Source organism: Tasmannia lanceolata, unplaced genomic scaffold, assembly GCF_043159265.1.
Source record: "Tasmannia lanceolata isolate RefF3 unplaced genomic scaffold, GAP_Taslan_0.1 ptg000003l, whole genome shotgun sequence".
Lineage (NCBI taxonomy): Eukaryota > Viridiplantae > Streptophyta > Magnoliopsida > Canellales > Winteraceae > Tasmannia > Tasmannia lanceolata.
In genome coordinates, this window is record NW_027518680.1 from 60,741,379 (window position 1) to 60,768,304 (window position 26,926).

The window sequence follows — 26,926 nt, forward strand, 5'->3', positions numbered from 1 at the left end:
AAACAGACGCCCCCATTCCTCGTAGCCTTCCGAAAAGCTGTCAAGAAATAAATGCAACCTTAAAGAGATCCTTGTCACGGTCATAATCAATAATGTGGGAATTGCTAGCATCTATCAGAGAAGTCATTTCGCAGCAGCTACACCAGCTCACTTTTCAGCAGATTTTGTCTTCATTTGTGATGTGGCTACTGTGAGATGCAACAGGCCATCTGCGATGGACACTAGCAAATTCCTAATAATAACATATTATACATTTATACTCTACAGCTTCATATCCCAAACTAGAGAACGTCTCTCTCTCTCTCTCTCTCTACAGCTTCATCACCCAAACTAGAGAACACCTCTCTCTCTCTCTCTCTCTCTCTCTAAGCTGCAGCTTCATAACCCAAACTAGAGAAGACCTCTCACCTGTCTCTCTCTCTCTACAGCTTCATCACCCAAACTAGAGAAGACCTCTCTCTCTCTCTCTAAGCTACAGCTTCATAACCCAAACTAGGGAAGACCTCTCACCTGTCTCTCTCTCTCTCTGGAGGAAAAAAACTGAGTTTTTTAGAGGGAGCTGCATCTCTTTCCACGTCTGAAAGAACCAACCCAAACTAAAAGGTATATTTTTACCTCTCTCATTGGAAATGTCCCATCTTTTTTTCCATTGGAAACTCTGGTTTTAGTATTTTGGATTTTACCTACTGAAAATTAAAATCCTAAGACCCTTTTTTTTTTTTTTCATTTTTAGGGTTTTTGGGTTTCATCTTGAAGAGGGTTTGGACACTTAAAATTCAAATGCAAGTCCTCTTTTTTCATTGTTAGGGGTTTTAGTGTTCTGGGTTTTACTTTGGAGAAGGTTTGGACACTGAAAAATCAAGTCCAAGAGCTTTTTTTTCCCCATTTTAAGGGGTTTTAGGGTTCTGGCTTTTACTTTGGAGAGGATTTGGACAGTGAAAATTCAAATGCAAGACCTTTTTCTTTTTTCTTTTTTTTTCATTTTTTTTTTCTTATTTTTCTTTTAATTTTCTGATTTTTTGTTACTTTTCGTGAGGAATTTTAGAGGTTTTCTCCCTAGGTTTGTTTTACATTGTTGCTTAGAATTTTCCTTCCTTCCTAGAAATTTAGGCCCTATTTGGTTTGTAAGAATTTTCTGGAATAGTTTTGAAAGGAAAAGTAATTCTAATGTTTCAACTCTTTTTTCACATGAAAAAAAGTAAGACTTTAACCAATCCTATTCAATTTTTACTTAAGAGGGTCCTTATCATAATATCCCTCTAAATAAACCATAAACATATTATTTCCCTCTGACTCATGGAAAGAAGAAATTTTCCCAAGAAAATAATTTCCACCAGAAATGTTTTTCTTGCAAGAAAATATTACCGATGGAAAAAAAAATTTCTTCTTTCCATGATTTAGATGGAGAAGTTATGTTTATAGTTAATTTTAAGGGAAATTATCTGAAATTAAAAGTTCTAAGTAAAAATTGAACAGGGTTCGGAAGGAACTTTTAGAAATATTTTTCCATTCTGAACTTTCCGGGTAAAATTCCTACAATACAGAGTGTTTTCCCAAAGGATAATAATAGGGTCACTACCATGCTTTGATCAATGAACGAACTCAGCTTGTTTTCTTTATTAATAGGCTTCTGAGAACTGTAGCAATATCTGACAGCCAATTAAAAAAGAAATGACAAGGTGAGTTTGTGCAATTAGTGCCAACATCAGTAGCCTATTAATATTCTGAAGGAAAGTGACATATTCTCCCTCTTTTCTTCCTGGGGCCACCTGTTCTAGTGTATTTGTGACTGCTCTATTAGTCTAGAAGGGGGTGGCCGGGGAAGAAAAGGGGGCAAATAAATAATTTCCAGAAGATAATAAGAATACACTCCCCTTTTAACATGACTTTTTGTAAGGGTGTTACTTTTTGGTTGCGTAAAAAGTACCTAGAAATATGCAATGGAATGGCAAATGATACATGAACCCACTTCACCATTGCTTTATAAATTATAACAAAAAACTACTTTCTCAATTCTTCGGCCAATACTAATAATTTTCTATAAAATTACCCACTTTCTCTCTGAGATTCATACCATTTCTGTATAGTCTCATAAGTGCACCATCTCCCTTTCAAATAAATACACATGCAGCCATTAGACAAATTCTAAAAAGAATTAGTGCAGGGAGTTGATTGAAGATGACCGAAAAGATGCCAAGTCTCAATCCAAGTTACAGAGCGTGCGTGGAGGAGAACAATGATGGAGTTGGAGCCGTTCATATTGGCATTGAGGATGATGGACACCCAATTGGAGATGGAGTTGAAGCTGACATTGAGGATAATGGACACCCAATTGGAGATGGAATTGAGGCCGTTCATAGTGACATTGAAGATAATGGCCACCCCATTGGAGAAGGAGTTGAGGCCGTTATTAATGGCATTGTGGATAATGGCCACCAAGGGAGGGCTAACAGTACATTTCTTCACTCTGTCCTCAACATGGTTGGAATTCTTATAGGTAAAAAGAAAATATTCCATTGATTTCCTTTATTCTTTCTGTTTTCATGGGTTTGCATTAGATTTTATTGTCCATAAGACGAAATTTTTTTTTTATATATAATCTTTAGTACTAAGTAAGGCTCTTTCAAACTTCCCCGAATAAATACAAAATTCTTGAAAAAAATCCTGAATTTTTTTCACTATTTTAAACTCAATTTCGAATCAAAGCCAAATTTTCTGAATTGTTTGTAAATTCTAGGAATAATTCTTCAAGGGCAGAGATAATTTCCCCACCCCATCCTGGATAAAATCCCCCTGCTACTCTACAGCCTGTACAACTACTCCAAACCGGTCTCTCTCTCTCTCTCTCTCTCTCTCTCCCTACACCATGAACGGTTGGTGGGCCTAGCAATTAATTTTTTTAAATCTTTGAGCAAGTTAGGCCCACCACATTTTTTCAAAATGAACCGTACGGCCCAAACCATAGGATGATCCATACCGTCCATTTGATGAGCCACAACGTAAATAGGTTGTATCCAAAAAATAATTTCCACAGGATGATCGCAACCCTCCAATCTAAAGAGAAACTGCATGTTATGGAAACCTTATAGATCGGAGGGTTGCGATCATCACGTGGAAATTATTTTGGAGGCACAACCTATTTATGTTGCCACCCATCAAATGAACAGCTTGGATCATCCTTTGGTGCGGGCTGTACAGTAACATGCATGCCCAATTGTAGTGGGGCCTACACTTGGGCCTGCATGTTACTGTACGGCCGAAAAATAATTTCCATGGGATGATCGCAACCCTCTAATCTAAAGAGGTTTCTATAATATTCGGTTTCGCTTTAGATAGGAGGGCTAGGTTCATTTAATGGAAAAGAGATTTTGAGGCGCAACCTATTTACGTTTAGCCCATCAAATGGACGGTTTGGATCATCCTATGATGTGGGCCTTACCGTTCATTTTGAAAAATATGGGCGGGGCCTACATTGTTCAAAGATTTCAACAAATTAAATGTTGGGCCCACCAATTGAGCGAGAGAGAGAGAGAGAGAGATTGTACAGGATGTAGGGGAGATTTTATCCAGGAAGAGAGGGTGGGGATATCACTGCCCTTCTTCAATTTCTAAAATATTATTTTTAAACTCTTGAAAAAATCAAAATTAAAATTGAAGTCACATCCTAATCTAGCTAACACACACACACACACACATACATACATACATATATATATATATATATATATATATATATATATGAGGAAAGTGAAGCTACACCGCCGGCTTAAAATACAATGGGCCCACATTGTTTTGGTGATCCAAACCATTCATTTGATTGGCCCTCACATAGATAGAGGAAAGTGAAGCTATACCGCCGGCTTAAAATACAATGGGCCTACATTGTTTTGGTGATCCAAACCATTCATTTGATTGGCCCTCACATAGATAGGGTGTCCACCAAAAATCAGCTCCATAGGATCATCCCAACCCTTCAAACTGTGGAGGCAAAAATGGACAAATTTGTGAAGGTTTTTACACGTTCATTTTTGCCTCCACAAATCGTAGGGTTGGGATGATCCTATGGAGCTGATTTTTTGTTGACACCCTATCTATGTGAGGGCCAATCAAATGAATTCTTTAGATCACCAAAACAATGTGGGCCCATTGTATTTTAAGCCGGCGGTGTAGCTTCACTTTCCTCATATATATATAATTTTTTTTTTTTTTAAGATAAAAGATTTCATTGATATTGTAAAAGATACATTGGGGACCCATCTAGCATTACAAAATATCAATGGAGGCTGGCCAGAGGCATACCCCTGAGCCACGGAATGTAGGACATTAGAGAATAAAAGAAAAATTCATGATCACACCACATAAACAACAAGCCCACTACTTCACCAGGCACTACCACCCAAGGAAAACAAAACACTTTTGACTTTCCAACATAAACCTCTTCCACATTCATAATGGAGGAATATCCAACAGCTACAAAAACCTAACCTTCATAGACTATTGTAAGAGAGAAAGCTTAACCGCAACCAACAGACGAAAAAACATCCAGGTAAAAGTGCCTCCAAAGCGAAAGACCGTGGTCTCTCAAGCTAACGGAGGATCTAATTTGCTTCTTACTCCCCAGCTGGATAACTTAAAGCTCATAGTCTCAGACTCCCACAGGAATATAGAAAACTATCCAAAACCGTCATCTTCAAGGCACAAAAGAAGGAAACACAGCTCCTCCAACTGCCAATATCTTCAAACAACTAACTAACTCTAAAACCTGAAAACAACTAAATCTTCCCACTAAAGCCCCAACTAACCACAAGTCCTTGGACCCCAAAAACCTCCATACTAGCCTTACAAATTCTAACTGAATGATCAACAACTTCACCCAGGAAACCAGTCTCGACAACTAGAGACACAACAACAGGAGGCTAAAAAAAAAAAGAAAAAGAAAAAGAAAAAACCTTTATCGAAAAAGAGTAATTAACATAGGGGGGAAGGCTCTCTAATTCTTCGGGGAGGTAGGCTCTCCCTTGACCCCACCCAGACTTTTTGCTTTTTGCTTTTTCTCACTCAAACCTCTTTCCTCAGCCTCCCAAGAGCTCTTCTTTTCCTCAACTGATTCATCTTCAAGACCTGACCCAAAGACATCACTAATAGCCAGCAATTCGTCAACTCTGTCAGATTGGATGTTGGGAAAGTATTTCGGGCAGGTGACTGAGGTCCGTTTAACAGGGAGACATGACCATTGCATGGCTTATGCCTCAGCGAAAATTCTTACTTCAAGCTCGATGTACCAGATTCCAATTATTAGCCTTAAGGTGGGAACAAAAATCTATCCAATAAGTATTAAGGTGGTAGATAAGGAGATGAATGTGAACGTTTCAGAGCTCGTTGGAGGAGTGAACAATGAAAAGAAAATTAACAAACGTCGAGAGGAGGATGATAAACAGTGTTCCAATATGTCAGTCCTTCTTGTTTTGATGATTCCAAACACAAGTGATTTTTAGTCACTAATGTGTTTGGTTATCTTTAGTTGTAGATCTCATTAGTGTGCATTCAAATAAACTTGGATCGAGGCCAAGAAGCTCTAATTGGACCATATTTGTAGTGCCAAAGTCATTGAGAGATCCAAGGAGCAATGGTGGACTTGAAGAGGAGAGTTCAAGAGAAGATCAAGTGTGTTTGAGTCCATTTTAGAATGTATAAGATTCATCCTTAGATTAGGTTTATTGAGGTAGAAATAAGTCACTAACAAGGTCCCAAATAATTCAAAAGAGTTAGTTAAAATCAATAGACCAAAAGCCCAAAGGGTAAGCAAAAAGACAAGTATCAAATTGGAACATTCTTAATTGACCATTAATCTTAATCCTAGGAAAATTAGTCCAAAATATTTTTAAGTGTTTTTGAAAATATTTTTAACAGATAGATATTGTTCTTCTAATGTCCGTAGAGAACAAGAACGTCGAAATCCGATAAGAAACGAGAGAGAGATGAATTTTAGAAGATAACCTGGAAAATTTGGAAATCTGTCATTCTGGCATCCGAAGATACTGTTCGGGCGTCCGAACATGTTTTGTCCCGAGGAACTCAAAATCTTAGAGGCGTCCAAAAGGCTTCCGAGATGACCGTTCGAAAGTGTATAACGACTAGTTTTGAAGAGTTGCCTATGCATATGGATTCTAAACTTCTCTAAACCTAATTCTAACACTCCTAAGCTATCTTAGAACATAACAAGAGTGACTTAAACTTGTTTATGTCTCTCTAATCTTAGATTAAGGATTTAGATTACAGGCTTCACTTTGTATATCTTCTTCAACCATTGTAACCCATGTGAGGAATTTTGTTTTTCTTTCACATTCTAGAAGTGTATTTGGGCGAGTGTGAAGAGACACGGAGCCATCTCAAGAGCAAGTGTTGGAAACGCGTAGCTTTCTCCGGAGTTTGTAATTGGGTTGATTCCCCTCCGTTAAGGGAATCCGTTTTAGTGAAGCCATCAAGAGTCTTGGTGGAGTGGAGTAGGTCCTATGCTTGGACCGAACCACTTAAAATCCCGATGCACGCTTTCTATCTCTCTCTTTATCTCTTATCTTGTGCATTTGATTTTTACTTCTTTGTGGTTAAATTCCAAATTTGCCTTTGTTTTCTTAATTCCGCATTAACTAGGGCAAAAGTTTTTGAAACCCAATTCACCCCCTCTCTTGGGTTGCCATTCCTCCTGGGATTTCAAAGGTAGAAATCCTGGCGGGTTCAAGGAAATCTAATGATAGCTACAAAAAGAACTTTGGGAAACCCAAATGGGATGATGCTGACAGAGGTCACAATCAAAAGAAACGTGTCATCTTAGCACAGAAGTCGAAAAGTTTTCATATAGATGACGCTTTCTCCATGTGAGGTGGCTTCAAACCCAAAGGATATAATCATTACTCCATGCCGCCGTTGCTTTGGGCTAGTAAAGGCGGTCTTTCCATATTTAAAAGAAGTTACAAGGCTTAGCAAGGGTTGAGAAGAGAAAAAAAAGATTAATCGCTGTGATTCGAAGGGTGATGGATAATCTTAATAATCCAAGAGATGTTTCCTCTTCAGGTAAAGGCGATGGAGTCGACAGGAAGGGTAAAAGGAAAGTAGAATGGGAAGACCCGGTTGATGAAAGCAAAAAATCATCCAAGGACAAGGAGAAAAGACCGTATGAAGGTCCTCCAACACCAAAAGAAAGAGAGATGGAAATCTAAAAGCAAGAGTGGAGGGACTTCAAAAAAGCTGCTAGAGAGAATGCAAAAGAGTTCTTTCAATTAACGGGTAAAAGAGATGTCAAAAAGCTTGTGTCCCAGTTTATAAACTCCCGCACTTCCAGTGTTGGGCAATGGACTCCAAGCCTAAATCGAGGAGAGGTGACCCCCAAGAGCGTCATTACCTCTATTGAGGATCCCTTTTGCTTGAAATTCTGACTCGAAATTGTAAAGGATTAAAGATGGGCCAATGTAGAACGGTTTTGCCAGCTGAGGTAGCCCCCAAAAGCTTTTTGCCCAGGACCATACCTCTTGCAAGCTTGAAGCGAGGAGAAGTGACCCCCAAGAGCGTCATTACCTCTATTGAGGATCCCTTTTGCTTGAAATTCCGACTCGAAATTGAAAAGGGTTAAAGATGGGCCAATGTAGAATGGTTTTGCCAGCTGAGGTAGCCCCCAAAAGCTTTTTGCCCAGGACCATACCTCTTCCAGGATCCATGAGCTGTTTCTCATGCCTCCCACCAAACTTTTTTTAGGGCCAATTTGCGCTCCTCAACCTGGTCCGTCGGTATATTAATCTCTGGAGGCCCACTGCTGGTGCTAATTTCGTTATCTTCATTTTTTTTCGGTGTTTCATCCTTATCTCCCGAGAAATTCCTACCTCTTGCTCTTGCCTTTTGAGGCACCATGCACCTCCTACATAGATTGCGACTTCCAAAATTCTTATACCCATAGCCAGGGCATTTCCAATCTGAATGATAAGAGGGTGAATTCCACCGACTCCTTTCCTCCCAAGAGCCGCGACTGCCAGCTCCATGGTCCTTTTGAAGGAGGGGATCCCACCCACCCGTAAATTCCGAATAAGAATTCCTGGGGATGGGGAGAAGCGAATTAACAACACCTTTTCGTTTTGATACTGAACGAGCTACTAGCCCCAGTCGCTGGGCTTCCCTGTAGAAGAACCCCATTCAAACCCAATTTTTTTCTTTCCAACAGGTTATATATACTACGATTTATCAAACTACACATTCAACCCATCCCTCCTAAATCCACCCCAACAGAACCTCACTCATCTCACTCAACAGCCCTTTGATGTCCCACCTCCACTCCCAGCACATAAAATCCAAACCCATTTCATATAATATCTCCCCCCTCCCCCCCCACAAGCAAATTAGCGTCCCTGTGTGTTCAACACACACACACAATCCGATCGAATCCCACCGAGTTGACAGCCCAATTAGAAACATATTTTATATGGGTGTGAATAGCCTCTTCAGTTCTCAAAAATTAACAATGGCTATTAAGTTTTTGGAAAAAGATCCACATAATTTTCATTTGAAACTTAAGATGAGTTTTCAAGTTTTAAATGCGTTTTTTTTTGTTAAATATGCTTCTTTAGTTATGAAAAACAGAATATTCTTTTAGGAAGAAATAATTACCAAAATAGGAAGCATACTCTTAATTAAAAGGACATAATAGATGCGGGCAGAAGTACCAGGACTTACAACAGAGCCAGTGACTGACGTAACTATCTTTCTGATTCAGCATGTTGTAACAATTATATAAAATTTCGTTATTAGATGATAATAAAATGACACTAACAGCGGCATTAATAACTAGAATCAAGCCAACAGCTCAGTATCGTCAAACAATACCAAACCCAAACCCTACAATCAAGTATGAGAAGCATTTCAATCAAACAGTATCACAAAGGTAGTCAATAAAAAAGGTACAATAAACAAGACTGGGAACCTTGCTATGGGGAAAATATGTATCACAGACAGAAAAACAAAATCATGTAAGTAGTCAAGATCAATAGAACAGCTGATAATCAGGTATAAAAACCTGATTGAAGCCATGGAGTGCTCCCCACCTATTTTGGCATCCATGAGACAACTAGAATTGGAAACTATCAGACAATGGTGAAATCTCATAGTAAATTATAAGCAAAAAAAAAAAAGGCAATATGAAAGATCCATTGGATCAATTTCACCCAACTACATCAATCACAACTAGAAAAAAAAGGAACATAAATTATAGAAGATATTTACCCGGAAAAAGATTTCCGTTGGTATCCTGAGAAGCTTCACAGTCCTAAATGCAACCTTCTCCCGAAAAGTCTTAGGCACATGGTGCTTTTCCAGATCTATTGATAAATCAGCTCTATAAGTTTCCCATGGCTACAAAAGAACAGAAAAGAATAAAAGCAAGATTATTTAATTTCCCAACCAAAATGTCAAATAATCCAAGATAACTAACATCCATACTGATACCGCAAACCAGCCCAAGTTTAAAATAAAAGGAAAAAGTATCAGTCTCTTTCCAAACACGAATCTGACTGATGCGAGATTAAACTTGCATCACAAAAACATAAATAAAAACTATTCAAAAAAACATAAATGAAAGAACGATATCGAATTACCATTCAAAAAAAGAAAGTAAAACATACTATGATGCAGTGGAAAAATGGTTAGATAAGACCGATCCACACAAAAAGAGAGAAGAAAGAAAGAGAAGTTCACATCCAAGCTCCAAGGATTTTCTCTAGTAAAAAATTAAACCAAAAATATCTTTTACATGTCAGACTTGGCTGATTCCAGAACAGAGCTGAGGAACAAGCAGAGTGAAATCACTAATTATGTTTAAATAATTTTTTTCAGAAAATGGAAACTTGATTTGGATTTTGGCTATCATAAGAGGATCATGAGCAGAGTCAACGACCCTGCAGTACATAAGGAAAATGTTGTGGATCTGTCCGTGATATGGTGAGAACTGATCCCACAACTATATATAGACTTGTAAATGATCACAGTTGCGGGTGAGTCGAGAGAACACAAACATGGCACGAACTTATCACCCAAATACAAAGAACAATAGAACAGAGAGAAACAAAATATTACATATTGGGGCATTTCGCACCACAACCAAATTTGAGCAAGATACTCCAAAATTGGGTAACAATCCACCCAACTGTTACCTTCGAGATGAATGCAGGATAATTGACAAACTTGGATAGAATCTCCCTCATCTAGGATCAAAGTCGAGTTTGATCCCCTATTAACAATGGCAGTGGGAGGACTTGTATTGTAAAACTCAGTCTGAGAAATGTGAAAAGATTTTGGACCCTCCTGTATGATTGTAGGAAGAAGAATGACATCCTAGCCAACACACGAATTTAACAATCCTTGCTTGTTCTCTCTTGCTTAAATGCATTCTTTTTTTCTAATGATTGAAAAAATGCATTCTTTTCTAAAATTTTCCTGAAATCTTCTCTAACCATGATTTGATGAATATCTGATAATTCTCTAGCTCCCCTTTTAATCATGGAATACAGGTCTTGGGCAACTATCATCTCCTTATGCTCTAGAGAATGGAGGATGGGCTTCTGCTTTCCTCCTTGTAGGGCTTGGAATAGCTTGTGCATATACCTCACATGTCATGGGAAAATGCCTCCAAGAGAATGCCAATTCCAGAAACTTCCAAGACATTGGACAACAAGCTTTTGGAATGAAGGGAAGACTCATTGCTTCTACCTACATGTACATGGAGACTTTCCTAAGCCTTGTTGCCTATACCATCTCATTGAGTGACAATTTATCTAGAGTGTTAAAAGGCACACACATTGAGTTACCATGGACTCATCTCTCCACCAGTCAGCTTCTAACAGTGTTTGCTGTCTTACTTGCATTGCCTAGTCTGTGGCTTAGAGATCTTTCCTCCTTATCTTTCCTTTCATCTGGGGCCATTCTGATGTCACTTATCATCTTCACAACAGTAGGATGGAATGCAGCATTTAGTGGTATCAAAGCTAACAAAAGTATACCTGTTCTTCAACTCCACAACATTCCTGGGATATCTGGCCTTTACATCTTCAGTTATGCGGGCCATGTTGTGATCCCCAACATCTATAGAGCTATGAGGGATCCTTCTAAGTTCACCAAGGTAATTGCTTTTATTTTATCTTCAAATTCTTCAGGGAAATGATATTTACACCCCTTCTCTTTCTTTTAAGGAATTTTTGCCTATAAGTCCCTAATCTGCAAAATATTTCTCAATTAGTCATTGTAAATTTTGAATGGCCCAACTCTTTGAAAATTAATTTTTGGAAGTCCCTAAATACTGAACCAAACTTTTTTTTTAATGAAAATGCTCTTTAAAATCACATTTTTTTCTAAAAAAAAAAAAGCTTTTGAACTTATTAGAATGGTTTTTTTTCCAAAACAAAAACTTCAGCATCTAATGTAAATATAGATAGCGTTTAGGGTATTGTTTTAAAATGCGGATGAGGGGATAACATGGGTAAAGCAAATCCTAGTAAACTCAGCATGGTGTGATCAAGTACTCAGTTGACACAGCCAAACTGTGATGGACCTTTTTATGGTTGGAATGGAGTGGGATCTATTGGCCACCTTAGGGTGGTCTCTTTCTTTTTTACAGGGCTTTGTTTCATACATTCACAAACCCAACACACAGATAACGAATGACTTGTAAGACATAGACAACTTTTACGTTGACATCATTAACATAAGAGCATTACACTGCAAGGTTGGAAATCATACATTTCACACAAAATACATGGACAAGGGTTCATTTGATTAGTCTCACTCCAATTCAAAAACTATTCAAAAATGATAGTTGGGGAGTGCCCATTCATGAGCTCATAAAAAAAATGTAGCAAGTGGACTGTTGATGTCGGGTGGACAGCACCCAATGGGATGAACGTTCCTGAAGTGAGGGTGGGAGTTGGATTATCTCCTAGTCCACACTGCTACAAGGAGGATGGAGGGATAAATAGGGTGCTCACTGCACCAATTGCTAGAGGAAGAACACACTGTTTACTCCTCTTGCAAGCACACGCGACTTCACTAGCCGGAGGGTGTTCTCGGTTACAAAGGAAACATAAAAACATGCATAAACTTCTCCTTTTCCCATACAATGTTTATAAGTGCTCAATTCCACCTTCACAAAACATACGGTGTGACCTTATCAATTAAGAACCCTCATGAGAATAGCCAAGAGACTGCCATTTGCCCAACAATGGAAAAACACAGGGAGCGCCCTTATCATTTCAGCACCAAGGTAGGAATAGTACCAAGATAGAGGTCTTTCCCATTTCATGATCAGTTGCACATACCGAAAGAGAGGGTGTGGATATCATTTCTACACCAAGGCAGACAGTCCCAACGGATACCCATTTATTTGCTCCTTTAAACGCTAGATGACTAGTTGACTCATGGCCTAAAAATGGACTCCCACTCCAACGGCCGCATAAGTGGGCCACCTGCGCATGATATGGCTCGACGGATCATGTCCAAACACACAAAAAGGGGTCCCCACATGAAGACGGCCCATGGCTTATCCTCCCACATAACAATGTAATAGCGCCATCGTGAGAACGACAAAAACAGTGGCCCTTGCACATGAGGGTCAATGGTCCTGGATCAATGTTCCCAAAAAGGAACATTACACAAACTTGGGAGAGTCAAATGGCGTTTTGATTGACTTGTATGTCAAATGCAGGCTCACTCATGGTAAAAGGACCTGTGGCACTAAATTCTCAGGAATTAAGAGCAGTTCTTTGCAAAAACAATCTCTGAGATCCTAAAGTTCTATCAAGGTGACATTTCATTGAAGGCGAGTGATCATATATAATATTTGGACAAGAAAATGAGACTCCATCATTAGAGCAGTTGGCTATCAGATTGGGAGAAGGATTATCTAAAGGAACTGCTAAAATTCAGAAGATCTCCAAGTTTCAAGGAGCTGCAAACAGAAACTACGAGAAAATAATGAAAGTAGAGCAGCTGTCCGACTCTTTAAAACTCTCAGCTGACATTAGTGTTGAAGAATGCTTAACACTGCTCAAGATCAAACTTTTGTTGGCCAGAGAGGATGTAAGAAAATAACTCACTCATGGTAAAAGGGAGTCGAATTGGATGAGTCAACGATGATGCGGGGGAGTTTTGAAGCTAGCATTTAGGGAGTTACTGAAAATATTTTTAAAAATGTTAAAAGTTTTTATTCTTGATGATCAATCGATGTATATATTATTCATTAGGGATCTATAGGTAAAGGTCACTTAAAATTTATTCATTATTCATTAGGGATCTATAGGTAAGGTCACTTAAAATTTATTCAATTTGTTATGGCATCTCGTTAAGAAATGTAAAAGTTAACAACAATGGGAAAAGTTTGAAAAAAAATAGAGACGGATGATTCTATCAAAACAATGGGATGTAAATATCAGTTTCCTTTCTTTACATTGGTTATTGGTACTTCTTTGAATTTAATTTTTAGGCAACTTATCGAGCCAAGTCACTGGGAATTTTATTTCACGTCTTGATTCCTTTTCTTCTTTTTCAGGTATCAATTGTAAGCTTCACTCTAGTTACTGTACTTTATACATATCTTGCTTTCATGGGAGCCAAGATGTTTGGTACTGACGTGAGCTCTCAGATCACTCTCAGCATGCCTCGTCATCTCCTTACTACAAAGATAGCACTCTGGGTAGCTGCACTCACACCGTTGACAAAATATGCGTTGGCGTTTGCCCCGATCGCCATTCAACTGGAGCACAACCTCCCTCTTTCCATGAGTTCAAGGATGAAGATGATCATTAGGGCTACATTTGGATCCCTGGTACTAATAGGGGTCTTAAGTTTAGCTCTCACATTCCCTTACTTCCAACATGTTCTAGGCCTCACAGGTTCATTTGTTAGTATCAGCATTTCTATCATTCTTCCTTGTGCTTTTTACATGAAGATTTGTTGGTCTCAAATTTCAAGGCGTACTTTAATACTCAATGCAATCCTCATAGCAATTGGGTTTTTGTTTGGGGTGGTAGGTACTATTTCATCTTCGAAGTCACTCATACAAAGCATACAAATAGGTCACTGACCTGGAGAGTTAGACATATGAGTTGGGGTTTTTCTTTGTTCATATATCTTAAATAATAGGAACTAGTACAAATATATTGAGTGAAGTTGTAGTGCATATAAGATGCACAAAGAGATATCTTGAAACACGATTGATGTTATAGATCATTACATTTTATATATGTTCGAAACAAATTGGTCATTTATATATGAAATGAGTGCTTAAGTTTTATTGAATGCGAAACTTCTATTACCACTAACATTCATGCTACTAACTTTTTTTTTTTTAAATTAAGTATTTGCTCAAAAGTCACAAATAGTAAAGAGTTTTTGCAAGGAGCAGTTATTTACTCTTCCTGTTTTCATTTTCAGTAAAGGAGGCTTTCGCTTTATATATCTAATAATATATGTGTAAAGTTTAATGTGGTACGCCGAGAGTGTCCCATGTGGCACCCCCTCTGTACCAATGGAATTTCAAAAGTTATTTTACTTTCGCACATATCTATTCAACTTCAAAAGTCAGTAGTTTACTTTCGTATCTATCTACACCCATTTGTTTCCGATAATCAATCTCTCTCTCTCTCTCCTCAACGCTTGGCCTCCCATTTCCCTTTTCATTGTGACTCTCCACCACAAAGCTATGAGATTTTTTTCACCCTCTTTCTCGATCTCCCGTTCTCTCCATTTCTACTTTTGTCTTTCGTGCTCTCAAATCTATCAAAAGAAAGAAAGACGCTTCTCCCGATTTACCCCTCTCTCTCTCTCTCTCTCTCTCTCTCTCTCTCTCTCTCTCTCTCTCTCTCTCTCTCTCTCTCAATCACAATGTAAAGGGACACCGACTTAAATTATGACGTAGAGTTTCGCGGCGGAAGCGCAATCAAAATGTAAAGGGCAATCAATCCGAAGCTCATGGTGTGGTGGGGAGAGGCTGCAGTGCATTCCACTGAACCTTTTGACAAACACTTGATGGGCCATTAATTGGGATTATTCTGTTAATGGTTGGCTAACTATATAATTCCAACACCCAATGTCATTCAAGCAAGAGAAGAAGGTCCTCAATTCCACTCAAGATGAATGGCATTTCATCAGACACCTCTCAGGTTTAGACTACTTCAAATTGCCTCTTGTTCGAATCAAGGGTCTGGCATATAATTCCCATCTCTTTCCTATGTATTTGCATTGTACGATTGCTATGATGCCTGAGCCAAAATCAATTAGCTCAGTAGGATTAGTGACCCTGCTCAATTTGAAGAGGCCTCAGGAAACCATTATCATCCTGGAGAAACGACTCATAGCCAAAATGCTTTGGAGAATTATAACAAAAAGTGAATTGAATAGAGTAAGCAAATCCATCAGCACCGAACCATCACAATGATATTTCAATGACAAATGGTGGGTTGGAGATGATAAACAACATTCAGTTTAAATTTCTATTGGCAGGGCAACAAAAACAACTGAATTAAACAAGAACAAGTGCCTGCTTGCAGCAAGGGCAGCAAGGGTAATGGATAAATGGGATCAAAGAGCTAAGGTACTCTCGACACCTGCTCTTGAAATCCTCTACTAAGGATCTGCTAACAGGAGCCCAAAACGTTCACACCTTCCTCAGCTACTCCTATTCTTCAATTTTTTTGTAAAATTCCCTAAAATTTCATTTCTTTCCCTCTTATTAAATGATAGAAACATTTTCTAATCGAAATGGTGAAAATAGCCCTGCCTTAGCTTGCCGAGCAACCCTACTCTGAGCTTCAAGTATAGCAGCTCTGAAATGGAACCTGTTCCAAGTTTGATTCCTCCCTTAACATATGGTCAAACGCAATCAGTTGGGCTAGTAGGGATTCCATCCCTCCATTGCTTGGCAAATATTATTATCGACACCTGGATCAAACACAAAATGTTCAATCAGAAGCCCCTTTGTCCCTTTTGTCCAAGGTCCATTTGCAACCTCTTTATTTTCACCATTCAACCTTGTCTCATACCACCATGTAATTCCCACTGGTGTATTATGTTGCTTCATTTCCTGAAATCCATAAAATATGATGTCTGCCAAATGCTCTAATGTGCATGCCCACCTCAAGTGGCTTAGTAGGATAATCCTACCAAGGATAGCAGCAAGAATAACCTCCACCCCTATGAAATCAACAGCAAGCCCAAATTCTGCCTCTTCTATAATCAATTCATGTGTTTTCACTGGTGACTTTTCCTGTTCATTGACCTCAATTAATTCCACATTTGCTCCCAAATTCTCCTCTTGATGCTCAACTGGGGTAGGTAGTACTGGAAGTTGCATGCCCTCATCTGGATGTGGCTGAATTGAACTTAGAGGACTGGTAGGGTGCTCATCTGTAGCTTCTTCTTCTTTCCCATCACTATTAGTTTTCGGAGTTGGCCCTCGTGACGAAGGAGGTAAAAAACTCCGATTTTGCAGTTTATCCATTTACTCCTCGAGGTCAACTTTCCAACTTCTGCGAGACTCCCGTTCTTTGCGATGTTGGACCAAGAATTCCTCCCATGGGCCTTTTCGGACCTTTTCCTTAGGTTTCCATTTATCCTAAACACTAAGGACTGTGGGTAATCAACCGGCCTTCTTGGGAATAAGTCATAGCAGGCATTTAGATTTGTTCTAACAAAACGTCGATCTTACCCTGACGACGATCCATTCTAGTTTGCATCTCTTTCAGCAATTCAAAGAATTGTCTGTAGTCTGAATTTCTAAAAGCCATGTCAAAGTGATTTTTCCAATTTGCTGTATGGGAGCTTCAAACAGGTACCTCGTATTATTTTCCAGTGAAGAGAATTGGTCTTGAACGATTCAAGTCAGAATCTCAGTTATCTGAAGCTCAGATCAGTTTAGCAACCATACGGCCCTTTAATCATTGAAAGAAGCTCAGGGTATGAAATTACTTCATTTTGAAGTACAGTAACAAACTCTTTTCTTTGTTTTGGTTTCCTCTTGATTGTCAAAATTAACACTCACCAAGTCAGATAATGAGCCTATAACTTGCTTTCATTCCAGAAACAAATAAAAGGAAAACAACCACCAAAGGAAGCGTTATAGCCAATTGACTTCACCTTCAGGCGAGAGATGTTCTTCTGTTCAATAGAATCTATCCCCTTAACTAAAAGAAAACTTTCCTGTCATGTGTTGCAGCCTGCCCAAAAAGGGTTGGAAGTAATGACTAATCCTCTTAAGAATAAGCAATAGCTCCAAGCTTAGTCGCAGACAGTCACAATAAAGCTTCTTGATTTGGAGTTGCAATTTGAAAGGACTGTGCCAAAACTTACGAGAGAAAGTATCTTCCTTGGGCTTGTGGCACTAAATTTTCAGGAATTAAGAGCAGTTGGCTATCAGATTGGGAGAAGGAACCTCTGAAGGAACTGCTAAAATTCAGAAGATCTCCAAGTTTCAAGGAGCTGCAAACAGAAACTACGAGAAAATAATGAAAGAAGAGCAGCTATCCAACTCTTTAAAACTCTCAGCTGACATTAGTGTTGAAGAATGCTCAAGATCAAACTTTTGTTGGCCAGAGAGTATGTAAGAAAAGAACATGATTCCCATAACAAAGTCAGTTCATAAAATATGCTAGCAAAGGTGACAATAGACACTCCAATCTGCGGTGATTTATAACATCAGAAATTGGTTGCCATTTGCTCAAAATCTCAATCAAGTTCTTTGCTCAAGACTAGTATTGAAGGGCAGCAGAAAACTATAACAGCAAGGTGCTAACTTCCTGCAACTCATGCTTGTTTAGTACTAGAGGAGGCATCAATTATTCCCATCATTATGGAGTGTCTATTGTCACCTTTGCTAGCATATTTTCTTGGTGTAAAACAAGCTGCAGTGGACGTGATTCTTAGGCAATGAGAGGTGTGGCAACACAGGCAGCAGGCTTGTATTAGTGTGGCTGAAATTGAGTAGACAAGGACGAATTCTAAACTTTCCAACTCGGTTGATGTGACACTGATGCAAGAGCATCCCCTTAGTAAAGCTACATCGGCTATTCATCGCTCATTAGTATAGGTTTTTTTTTTCTTTTATTCCATTGGATGTACTCATGTGGGGGTAGACTAGGAAATTAGTATGTAATTGTCATTTCTTTTCATTAAATAAGGGTAGTTTAGGGATTCAAGGTTGTAATGGCCTATAAAAGCCAATGGGCACTCATTTTGGGGGGACTTTTGGGAAATCAAAAGGAGATTGGATCTGGAGCTTTGTTTTTTAGAGAACTCCATCAAACTAGGAAAGGAGTTCAAATTCAAGAGAATTGCAGAATTAGAAGGCAATTGAGAAGTAGAATTCCTTCAACTCTGTAATTGCTTGAATATCCTTGTTGCATTCAAGGAATCTGACATTCTCAGAAACTTCGGTAAGTTCTATTTGTCCCCATGATTAGAGCATATTTGCCAAGTTTCTTCACTTTCCATCTATCCCCGTCTTTCGATTGAAATTTTCTGCATACAATCATCAATAAAACTCTGCCAAAGAGGCTTCCTGTACATCCTTCAATTTTCTTCTGAGTTTGTTCTATTAGCTGTATCAAGAGAGAGGTAGTTGTTGTTCAGATCTCTAAATAAAGCTCTTGCACACTTGCATGTTGGATCTAATCTAGATCTGAACTGTGGTAGATTTCAACTAGTCCAGATCTGAGAAACACAGACTAATGACTTTTCTGTTCAAATTTTGAGACGGATTAATGGCATGGAAAAGGTAGTCGGTCGATTCTTTCCAAATTAGCATTTAAAGCTTTGTTTCATGCTGGATTTTAAGAACTGAGTGGCAATTTGTCTACATGCACCTCTTTACATTTTCCATGAATTTTCAGCTTTGTATTTGCATGGAATAATATGCTATACAAGTTCTTGCAAAGAAGATAAGCATTGTGCGTTGAATCTGTTTGAAAAAAGGCCTCATCCAAGGAGCAATTTCCTACCAAATATAGAGCAAATAGTTAGGGGTGGAGGATAGTATAAAGAAAGCATTTTATATGTAGAACTACCACTTGGATTTGATTCGTGCCCATTGAGGTGATCGAGGTGTTCTTTTCAATTTAATTTGATTCCCTTAATCTCATGGTGGAAAGTTTCTTGTTACTCTAATGTCATTTCACAACACTTGAAAGTTGCTCACCTATTGTTTTGTAATAAAAAGTCGCTTCCGTCTATCGCGCTCTACATCAATATGGTATCAGAGCTTGGTTGATGCAGGGGTTCCAATCTTCGGCAGTCCTGGGAATTCATTTGAATAATTCTGGACAGCAAGCCTCAGTTACTACTTGTGCATTTTCTGGTCTTGTTAACATTCAGAGCAGTCCTTATGTGGAGGTCCTAATTTTCACAGTCCTGATCCTCTTAAGCTCTAGTTGTGTACTAATTGAAGTGATCAGTAGCTGGTTGTTACAACTAAATTGAGGCTCATTTTCTAGACAAGCTACAGATTCTGGAGTTATGAAAGTTGAGTGCTAGATGAGTCACATTCTCCAGCCTGGATTTTTTATTTTTCTTATGTGCTATTAGAATGGATAGATTGAAAGCAGCCCATCAAGGTTTAGAATCTTACAATTAAATTTGGAATTTCTGAAGAGGGTCAACTTAAGAATGTTGGAGAGATTTGAATGCTCAGACGAAAGGATCTCAGGCTCTACCCCTATGGTGCTGTAATTTGAATTGGAAAGTGTTCGTTTGCCAGACATTGTTTTCATTTGAGTTTCAGTTGGAAGGCTTTCATTGGAAATTCAGTCTAAGCATCACGGACAATTGGAAGGAACTGCCTTGTGGAATATTCCCCAACCTGAGAAACATATTTCTGTCCTCATGGAAATTCATTTGAAGGAAGTTTGACACTAAAATTTCACTTGAGGAGCTTGTTTCCAGAGCTTGTAGCTATTGAAGGATATTAGGCTCATTAATTGGACGGCTCTGATCTAGCTGTCTAACATTGCAAGTTATTTTTTTCTCAAAACTGGAATGTTGATATAAGCCAGCTGCACAACAAACCGCCATTCAGAATCGTACTGCATTCTATTACCGCCAAAATGAATTAGAGAGATTCTTTACAGGAGCCCAATTTAGTGTCCAGCTTTCCATTGCCAAGAACCTCTACCAACTGTAATTTTCAGTGGCTCAGGAATCCACTTGAGACAAGAGTCCGAGAACTTAACTTGCATTGGAGTGCAAATTCTGCTCCATAACATTCAAGTAGCTTAGCATACATTCAGCTAGTCAGAGCTCTTCCATTCAGAATCTTCAGTCACATTCAGCTGAAGATTTTCGCTTCCGCCGAATGCATCTTAGACTGACCGTAGATGGAAAACACAAAGGGACTGTTGATAGCCAGTCATGATGCACTAACAGTCATAGTTGGTTAGCTATCGAGCACAACTAGGGGCAGACAGTAAGAAGACAAGTTCAGCTGGTTAATCAGTCCATTGTGTGGTCTCTTGTTTACTACTTTGGACATTATATTTGCTTTGGGACTGCATCGGATCAGATTATGTGTTGTTGGGTGCTATAGTTCGTTTTGATATGGGTTTCCATTGTGGCTGCTAGTATTTGATCGGTGATTGATTGTTGAATCCATCCATTGCTTCCACTACATATCCACTTCATTTTCATATTGATTGGCTGACTTTTTCATTTTGCATTTTGTTTGGCATGGCTAAGATGAATTACAATCAGCTGCTAGACCTATTGTTAGAGTATGGGAAGGGTCAAGATCGATTGTTGGAGTGTGTAAAGAGACAAGATGCATTGTTTGAAGAAGTATATGGCCTTAGCCGAAAACGGGATAAAACTAAAGCTCAACGATACCAATATCCTTCAATGAAGATGAAAATTTTTCAACAAGGGGAGAGGGTTTGCAATGGGTTGAAAGAGAAGCCAACGGATCATCCTAAATTGAAATCAAGGCCAAGGGTGAATCGGCCTTCTTCTCCATCGTCGTAGTTAACCAAGGTGAATTCCAAGCCTTCTCCTTGTGTTGTCTTTACTTTCCCTTGTTTTGCACACTAGGAGGACAGCCAAGGCTACCAAGATACACTACATTTGCATAAAACGAACTCCAAAGTTGATGAACTTGTTGAGGAAAGCACACATGATAGTCCTTCATTAGTGGAATGTCAAAGAGAGGCCAATGACATTATTGTTTTGGAATCGGGTGATGACGATGTCGAGTTAGATGATCCTAGAGGCTATGGCAATAAAATTCCTGAGCTAGAAATGTATTCCACTCGTGAACAAGAGGCAATTAGGCAACATGATAATTTAGGAAAGCAAGTGCCCATAGATCCAAAGGATGTTGATTTCCAGGAAGCTTTCCTATTTGACCATGATGAGGAACTTCGTGAAGTAGCCAATCACATAAACACTCTAGAGGGAGCTACAACTGGTGTAGCACTTGAAATCCTCAATAACAAAGAGAGCCTTGAAGTTGTACATGAAGAGTTGGGTGAGTATGCTTCTATGGAGGAAATTCTTTCTCTTGAGGGCTATGACGGAGGCAATAGTGCAAGTGATGAAGAAGAGTGGGTTTCTCTGCTTGAAGGTGACAATGGCAATGGAGTTCAAGCAAAATTTAAAGCTCTTACATTTGACATGGACCTAAGAGTGAACATGAAAGCTTTGAAGATGCTTCTGGGGATGAGCAAATGCTACTACAAGAAGAGGAATTCATTCACATTGGGGAAATATATGAGGGACAGCAAGAGGGGACTTTTAGACATGGCTTGGAGAATAAGCAGACTGAAATTTTAGAGTGTGAAGATTTCATGGTGCTGCCCACACATACATGTGCATTACAAGAAGATTTCTATGAGGTATATCCTATTACCTTGCACCATAAGCCTTTTTCTTCACATACATTCAACCATAGCATTGATTTGCAACCAAGGAGGTCTCTCTTAAGTTATCTTTCACATGAAGAAGTTGATAAGGGGTTCACAAAATTAAATGAGGGTGACTACAAAGGTCATAGTAGCAAGAATCGAGAGATGGTCATATATGTATTTGATCCCGGCGGAGATTCCTTTCACATGGCCGATGGGAACTCGAGGCGAGTTCTTTCAAGAAGGGGAGTTTGATGCTGGAGCATCTCCTTAGCAAAGCTACATCGGCTATTCATCGCTCATTAGTATAGGTTTTTTTTTTCTTTTATTTCATTGGATGTAGTCATGTGGGGGTAGACTAGGAAATTAGTACTTAATTGTCATTTATTTTCATTAAATAAGGGTAGTTTAGGGATTCAGGGTTGTAATGGGCTAAAAAATCCAATGGGCACTCATTTTGGGGGGACTTTTTGGGAAATCAAAAGGAGATTGGATCTGGAGCTTTGTTTTTGAGAGAACTCCATCAAACTGGGAAAGGAGTTAGAATTCAAGAGAATTGCAGCATTAGAAGGCAATTGAGAGGTAGAATTCCTTCAACTCTGTAATTGCTTGAATATCCTTGTTGCATACAAGGAATCTGATATTCTCAGAAACTTCGGTAAGTTCTATTTGTCCCCACGATTAGAGCATATTTGCCGAGTTTCTTCACTTTCCATCTATCCCTGTCTTTCGATTGAAATTTTCTGCATACAATCATCAATAAAACTCTGCCAAAGAGGCTTCCTGTACATCCTTCAATTTTCTTCTGAGTTTGTTCTATTAGCTGTATCAAGAGAGAGGTAGTTGTTGTTCAGATCTCTAAATAAAGCTCTCGCACACTTGCATGTTGGATCTAATCTAGATCTGAACTGTGGTAGATTTCAACTAGTCCAGATCTGAGAAACACAGACTAATGACTTTTCTGTTCAAATTTTGAGACGGATTAATGGCATGGAAAAGGTAGTCGGTCGATTCTTTCCAAATTAGCATTTAAAGCTTTGTTTCATGCTGGATTTTAAGAACTGAGTGGCAATTTGTCTACATGCACCTCTTTACATTTTCCATGAATTTTCAGCTTTGTATTTGCATGGGATAAGATGCTATACAAGTTCTTGAAAAGAAGATAACTAGATAAGCATAGTGCCTTGAATCTGTTTGAAAAAAGGCCTCATCCAAGGACCAATTTCCTACCAAATATAGAGCAAATAGTTAGGGGTGGAGGATAGTATAAAGAAAGCATTTTATATGTAGAACTACCACTTGGATTTGATTCGTGCCCATTGAGGTGATCGAGGTGTTCTTTTCAATTTAATTTGATTCCCTTAATCTCATGGTGGAAAATTTCTTGTGACTCTAATGTCATTTCACAACACTTGAAAGTTGCTCACCTACTTTTTTGTAATAAAAAGTCGCTTCCGGCTATCGCGCTCTACATCAGATGCCTGTTGACTGGCTACTTCAATGATTGGTCCAGAGATAGAGCGACCCAATGTAGCTATACTCACTTTCAACACAGGCTTGATGTCATTGAGAGGATTCAATAAAAAGTATAAATTCAGTTTCACGGAAGGATTCTAATCCACAAATTTGATGCTAAAATTAGCCCCAAAATTGTTGCTGCATGTTTGACGCAATGTACTTCCAAGGAAATGTATTGAAACAGTGTATTCTAATCCTTAAAAAAATGTACTTCGCTGTTCCAACTATCAAGCTTTAGATTGAAGTAAATGTATTGAAACAGCCGAGGTTAGAAGCATGCAAGTTGAAGGCTAAACACTTGATTCGAACCCATACTCAGAACATCCTAATGCACATCATAGCACTGCACCAAAAAGCATTGTTCCAAAACTCAGTTATATGGTGAACTGTCCCTCTCAGTTTCATCTTTAATTAACCCAGGATTAGATATGAATCAAGATGAAGTTGTTGAATTGATGACTTTTCTATAGGCAGGTCGTTCCTGGGCACATTAAAGACTCTTTTGAAAAGGAGTGTAACGGCATCACTAAAGAGTGGAGGTCCATTCAAGGGCAGCACAGTACTAAGTGATACCACAATGGCTCAGATTTTATTTTTATTTTTTGCTAATGATTGGAAATTTAAGGTAGCTCAGGATGTTCAGTTGGTGTGTTAATATGCCTTGAGCGACAAAAGTGTAGAATTCTTGAGTTAGTTGGAAGAATAAATGGGAATGCTTATCCTACACAGTGCTGTGATTGTAAGTTCCGAAGTGTAACATGCCTCACTGGTAGCAGCTCAAATTAGATCTCAATACTGCTCTGTTCCGGGACAGATCAATGGATAAAAGCAAAAGCAAAAGATCATCTTCCAGGACTGTAGAAAAATGGCACTTCTACATCAAACTGCTCTGATACATTTTATGGCGCGGAGTTCAGGCAGCAGAAGCTCAATCACAATGTAAAGGGACACCGACTTAAATTATAACGTAGAGTTCGGCGGCGGAAGCACAATCACAATGTAAAGGGAAATCAATCTGAAGCTCATGGTGTGGTGGGTAGAGCCTGCAGTGCATTTACCTGAGCTTTTGACAAACACTTGATGGGCCATTAATTGGGATTATTCTCTTAATGGTTGGCTAACTATATAATTCCAACACCCAATGTCATTCAAGCAAGAGAAGAAGGTCCTCAATTCCACTCAAGATGAATGGCATTTCATCAAACACCTCTCAGGTTTAGACTACTTCAAATTGCCTCCTGTTCGAATCAAGGGTCTGGCATATAATTCCCATCTCTTTCCTATGTATTTGCAATGTACGATTTCCATGATGCCTGAGCCAAAATTCAATTAGCTCATTAGGATTAGTGACCCTGTTCGATTTGAAAAGGCCTCAGGAAACCATTATCAGCCTGGAGAAACGACTCACAGCCAAAATCTTTTGGAGAATTATAACAAAAAGAAACTATTATCAATGGGAAAAATTAACATTAATTGAATTTGATAGAGTGAGCAAATCCATCAGCACCAAACCATCACAATAATATTTCAATGACAAATAGTAGATAAACCAAAATTCAGTTTAAATTTCTATTGACGGGGCAACAAAAACAACTGCATGCTTGCAGCAAGGGTAATGGATAAATGGGATCAAAGAGATAAGGTACTCTCGATACCTGCTCTTGAAAACCTCTACTAGGATCTGCTAACAGGAGCAGCCCAAAACGTCCACACCTTCCTCAGCTACTCCGATTCTTCAATTTTTGTAGAAGTCCCTAAAATTTCATTTCTTATTCGTATTAATACTAACCTGAAGGCAACTAAAATGACTGAATTGCCCTTCACTTGTTGAAGAAATGCAAGGGTTTTGGGGCAAAAATGTCCAACATCCCTTCTTATTAAATGATAGAAACATTCTTCTAATCGAAATGATGAAAATAGCCGTTCCTTAGCTTGCCGAGCAACCCGACTCTGAGCTCTAGCAGCTCTGTGTTAGTCGGCCACAACATACCAAATCTGTCAACGAACAAATCCCATCTCCCAATTTTCTCCTAATTTTCCCTCCTTTCTTTCTTTTCGTAACCCCCAATCCTTATTAACCCCCTCTCTCTCTCTCTCTCTCTCTCTCTCTCTCTCTCTCTCTCTGCGTTGGTCACAGCCGGTGAGCGCAAGGAAGGGGTGACTTTCGACTGCAGTGATGTGTCGTCGATGACCGCGAGACCGGCCGAGCCCTGAAGCAACCTTGCCCCGCGGAGGTGCGTGCTACTGAAAAGAAGGGGGCCTGAAGAGGGAGAGATAGAAATCTGGGCTGGAGGTACTTTCCGGAAAAGATCATCTGGATTTTTGTTATGATTTCTCTAAGAAGAAAGCATCAGCTTGATCTCATCGGGTTCCTGCATACCTTGGGCTGAGGGTTCAACATCTGAGTATGCAATTTCATCTTCTTGTTCTTCTTTTAGATAGCTACTTCTATTTGCATTTTGCCGATTCAATGTACTTTCGGTTTCGGTCTAAATTGACACTGAAATATTTCGGCCGAAATTCAAAATTTAAAACTATGCCATGTAAAATAAAGCTTAATCATTGATATTTGTAAGTGTCGATCTTAAAAATAGATGCCTGTTCCGTATGGATCAAGACAACATGTGTCACACCATACTGTCCCAAAAGATCAACGGTCCTTATTACAATTTTGTCTTTCATGTGGGACCCAAGACTGGTCATTAGGATCCAATCCTTAGTCAAGATTTTGTTTTTTTTTCATTTTCAATTGAACTGAAATATGAATTTAGCTTTAATATTGTTAGGGTCAAGTTCCATCCACCAATAAGTGCACGACACGTGGCACTAACCTAATCCCAAAGTCTGAATTCTCCAAATAGAAATCGGGGATAGGAAGGTCATTTCACACCTCCCCCTCGAGTGATGGTATTAGAAATCCTATTCAAACACGATATTGTGTTAGCGCCGAAGAAAGAAATCGAGCCCCACATGACAACTTTCCAGTGGCCTATATAAACATGGAAATCGATTCCATAGGAAAGCCTACCAATGGGAAAGTCTCCAAGAATAGCAAGTTTCCTAAGCTGCCTAGGACTCCACTCTATAAAAGGACCCCATGCTCGAGGTAAGTATATAAGCTCACAAAATTCTATTGCTACTTTGCTCCTTTGTTACTCGGATTTCTCTGTTGAGCTGCAACCTGACTTGAGCGTCGGAGGGTCTTCTCAAAGTCCAAAACTCTGGAACCTCTTAAGGGTTTGTTAATTGAGCGCAGGACGTGCAACCGGAGAATCCCCAACATCATCCTTCGGCCTGATGAGATTTCGGCACCAACAGATTGGTGTCGTTGGTGTTGTATGTGGAAAATCTTTCTTAAAAGAACCCCTACACCAAGCAACATAATGACTAGAAGGAGCATCCAAACCCGTCTAGGGTCCCCTCCCGCGAGACCCCCTCCAAGGAGTGATCCCCAGGATCCACCTTCACCCATAGGAGCTTCACCTCCAAACAATTAGCCT

The 26,926-nt window shown here is 39.1% G+C and overlaps 1 protein-coding gene and 2 long non-coding RNA genes across 3 annotated transcripts; 2 read left to right on the forward strand and 1 right to left on the reverse strand.

The window, feature by feature from the left end:
* Positions 1–296: 296 nt before the first annotated feature.
* LOC143857699 (amino acid transporter AVT1H-like) lies at positions 297–14,346 on the forward strand. The gene is made up of 4 exons (XM_077368142.1): positions 297–603; positions 2,165–2,497; positions 10,548–11,155; positions 13,577–14,346. Exons 2-4 carry the CDS (start codon positions 2,179–2,181, stop codon positions 14,108–14,110), a joined length of 1,461 nt encoding a protein of 486 aa, XP_077224257.1. The 5' UTR covers positions 297–603; positions 2,165–2,178; the 3' UTR covers positions 14,111–14,346.
* LOC143857704 (uncharacterized) lies at positions 8,806–25,974 on the reverse strand. The gene is made up of 2 exons (XR_013238738.1): positions 25,082–25,974; positions 8,806–9,393 (listed from the first exon to the last, which is right to left on the reverse strand). It is a non-coding gene; the product is annotated as an uncharacterized LOC143857704 (long non-coding RNA).
* LOC143857692 (uncharacterized) lies at positions 18,281–24,150 on the forward strand. Its single transcript, XR_013238737.1, has 2 exons — positions 18,281–19,168; positions 23,443–24,150. It is a non-coding gene; the product is annotated as an uncharacterized LOC143857692 (long non-coding RNA).
* Positions 25,975–26,926: the final 952 nt, after the last annotated feature.

Bases quoted from the DNA above. Each gene is read 5' to 3' on its own strand.
- LOC143857699 (XM_077368142.1), top strand. From the start codon at position 2,179: ATGACCGAAAAGATGCCAAGTCTCAATCCAAGTTACAGAGCGTGCGTG. The intron at 2,498-10,547 runs GTAAAAAGAAAA...CATGGAATACAG, and splicing joins CATGGTTGGAATTCTTATAG to GTCTTGGGCAACTATCATCT. The intron at 11,156-13,576 runs GTAATTGCTTTT...CTTCTTTTTCAG, and splicing joins ATCCTTCTAAGTTCACCAAG to GTATCAATTGTAAGCTTCAC.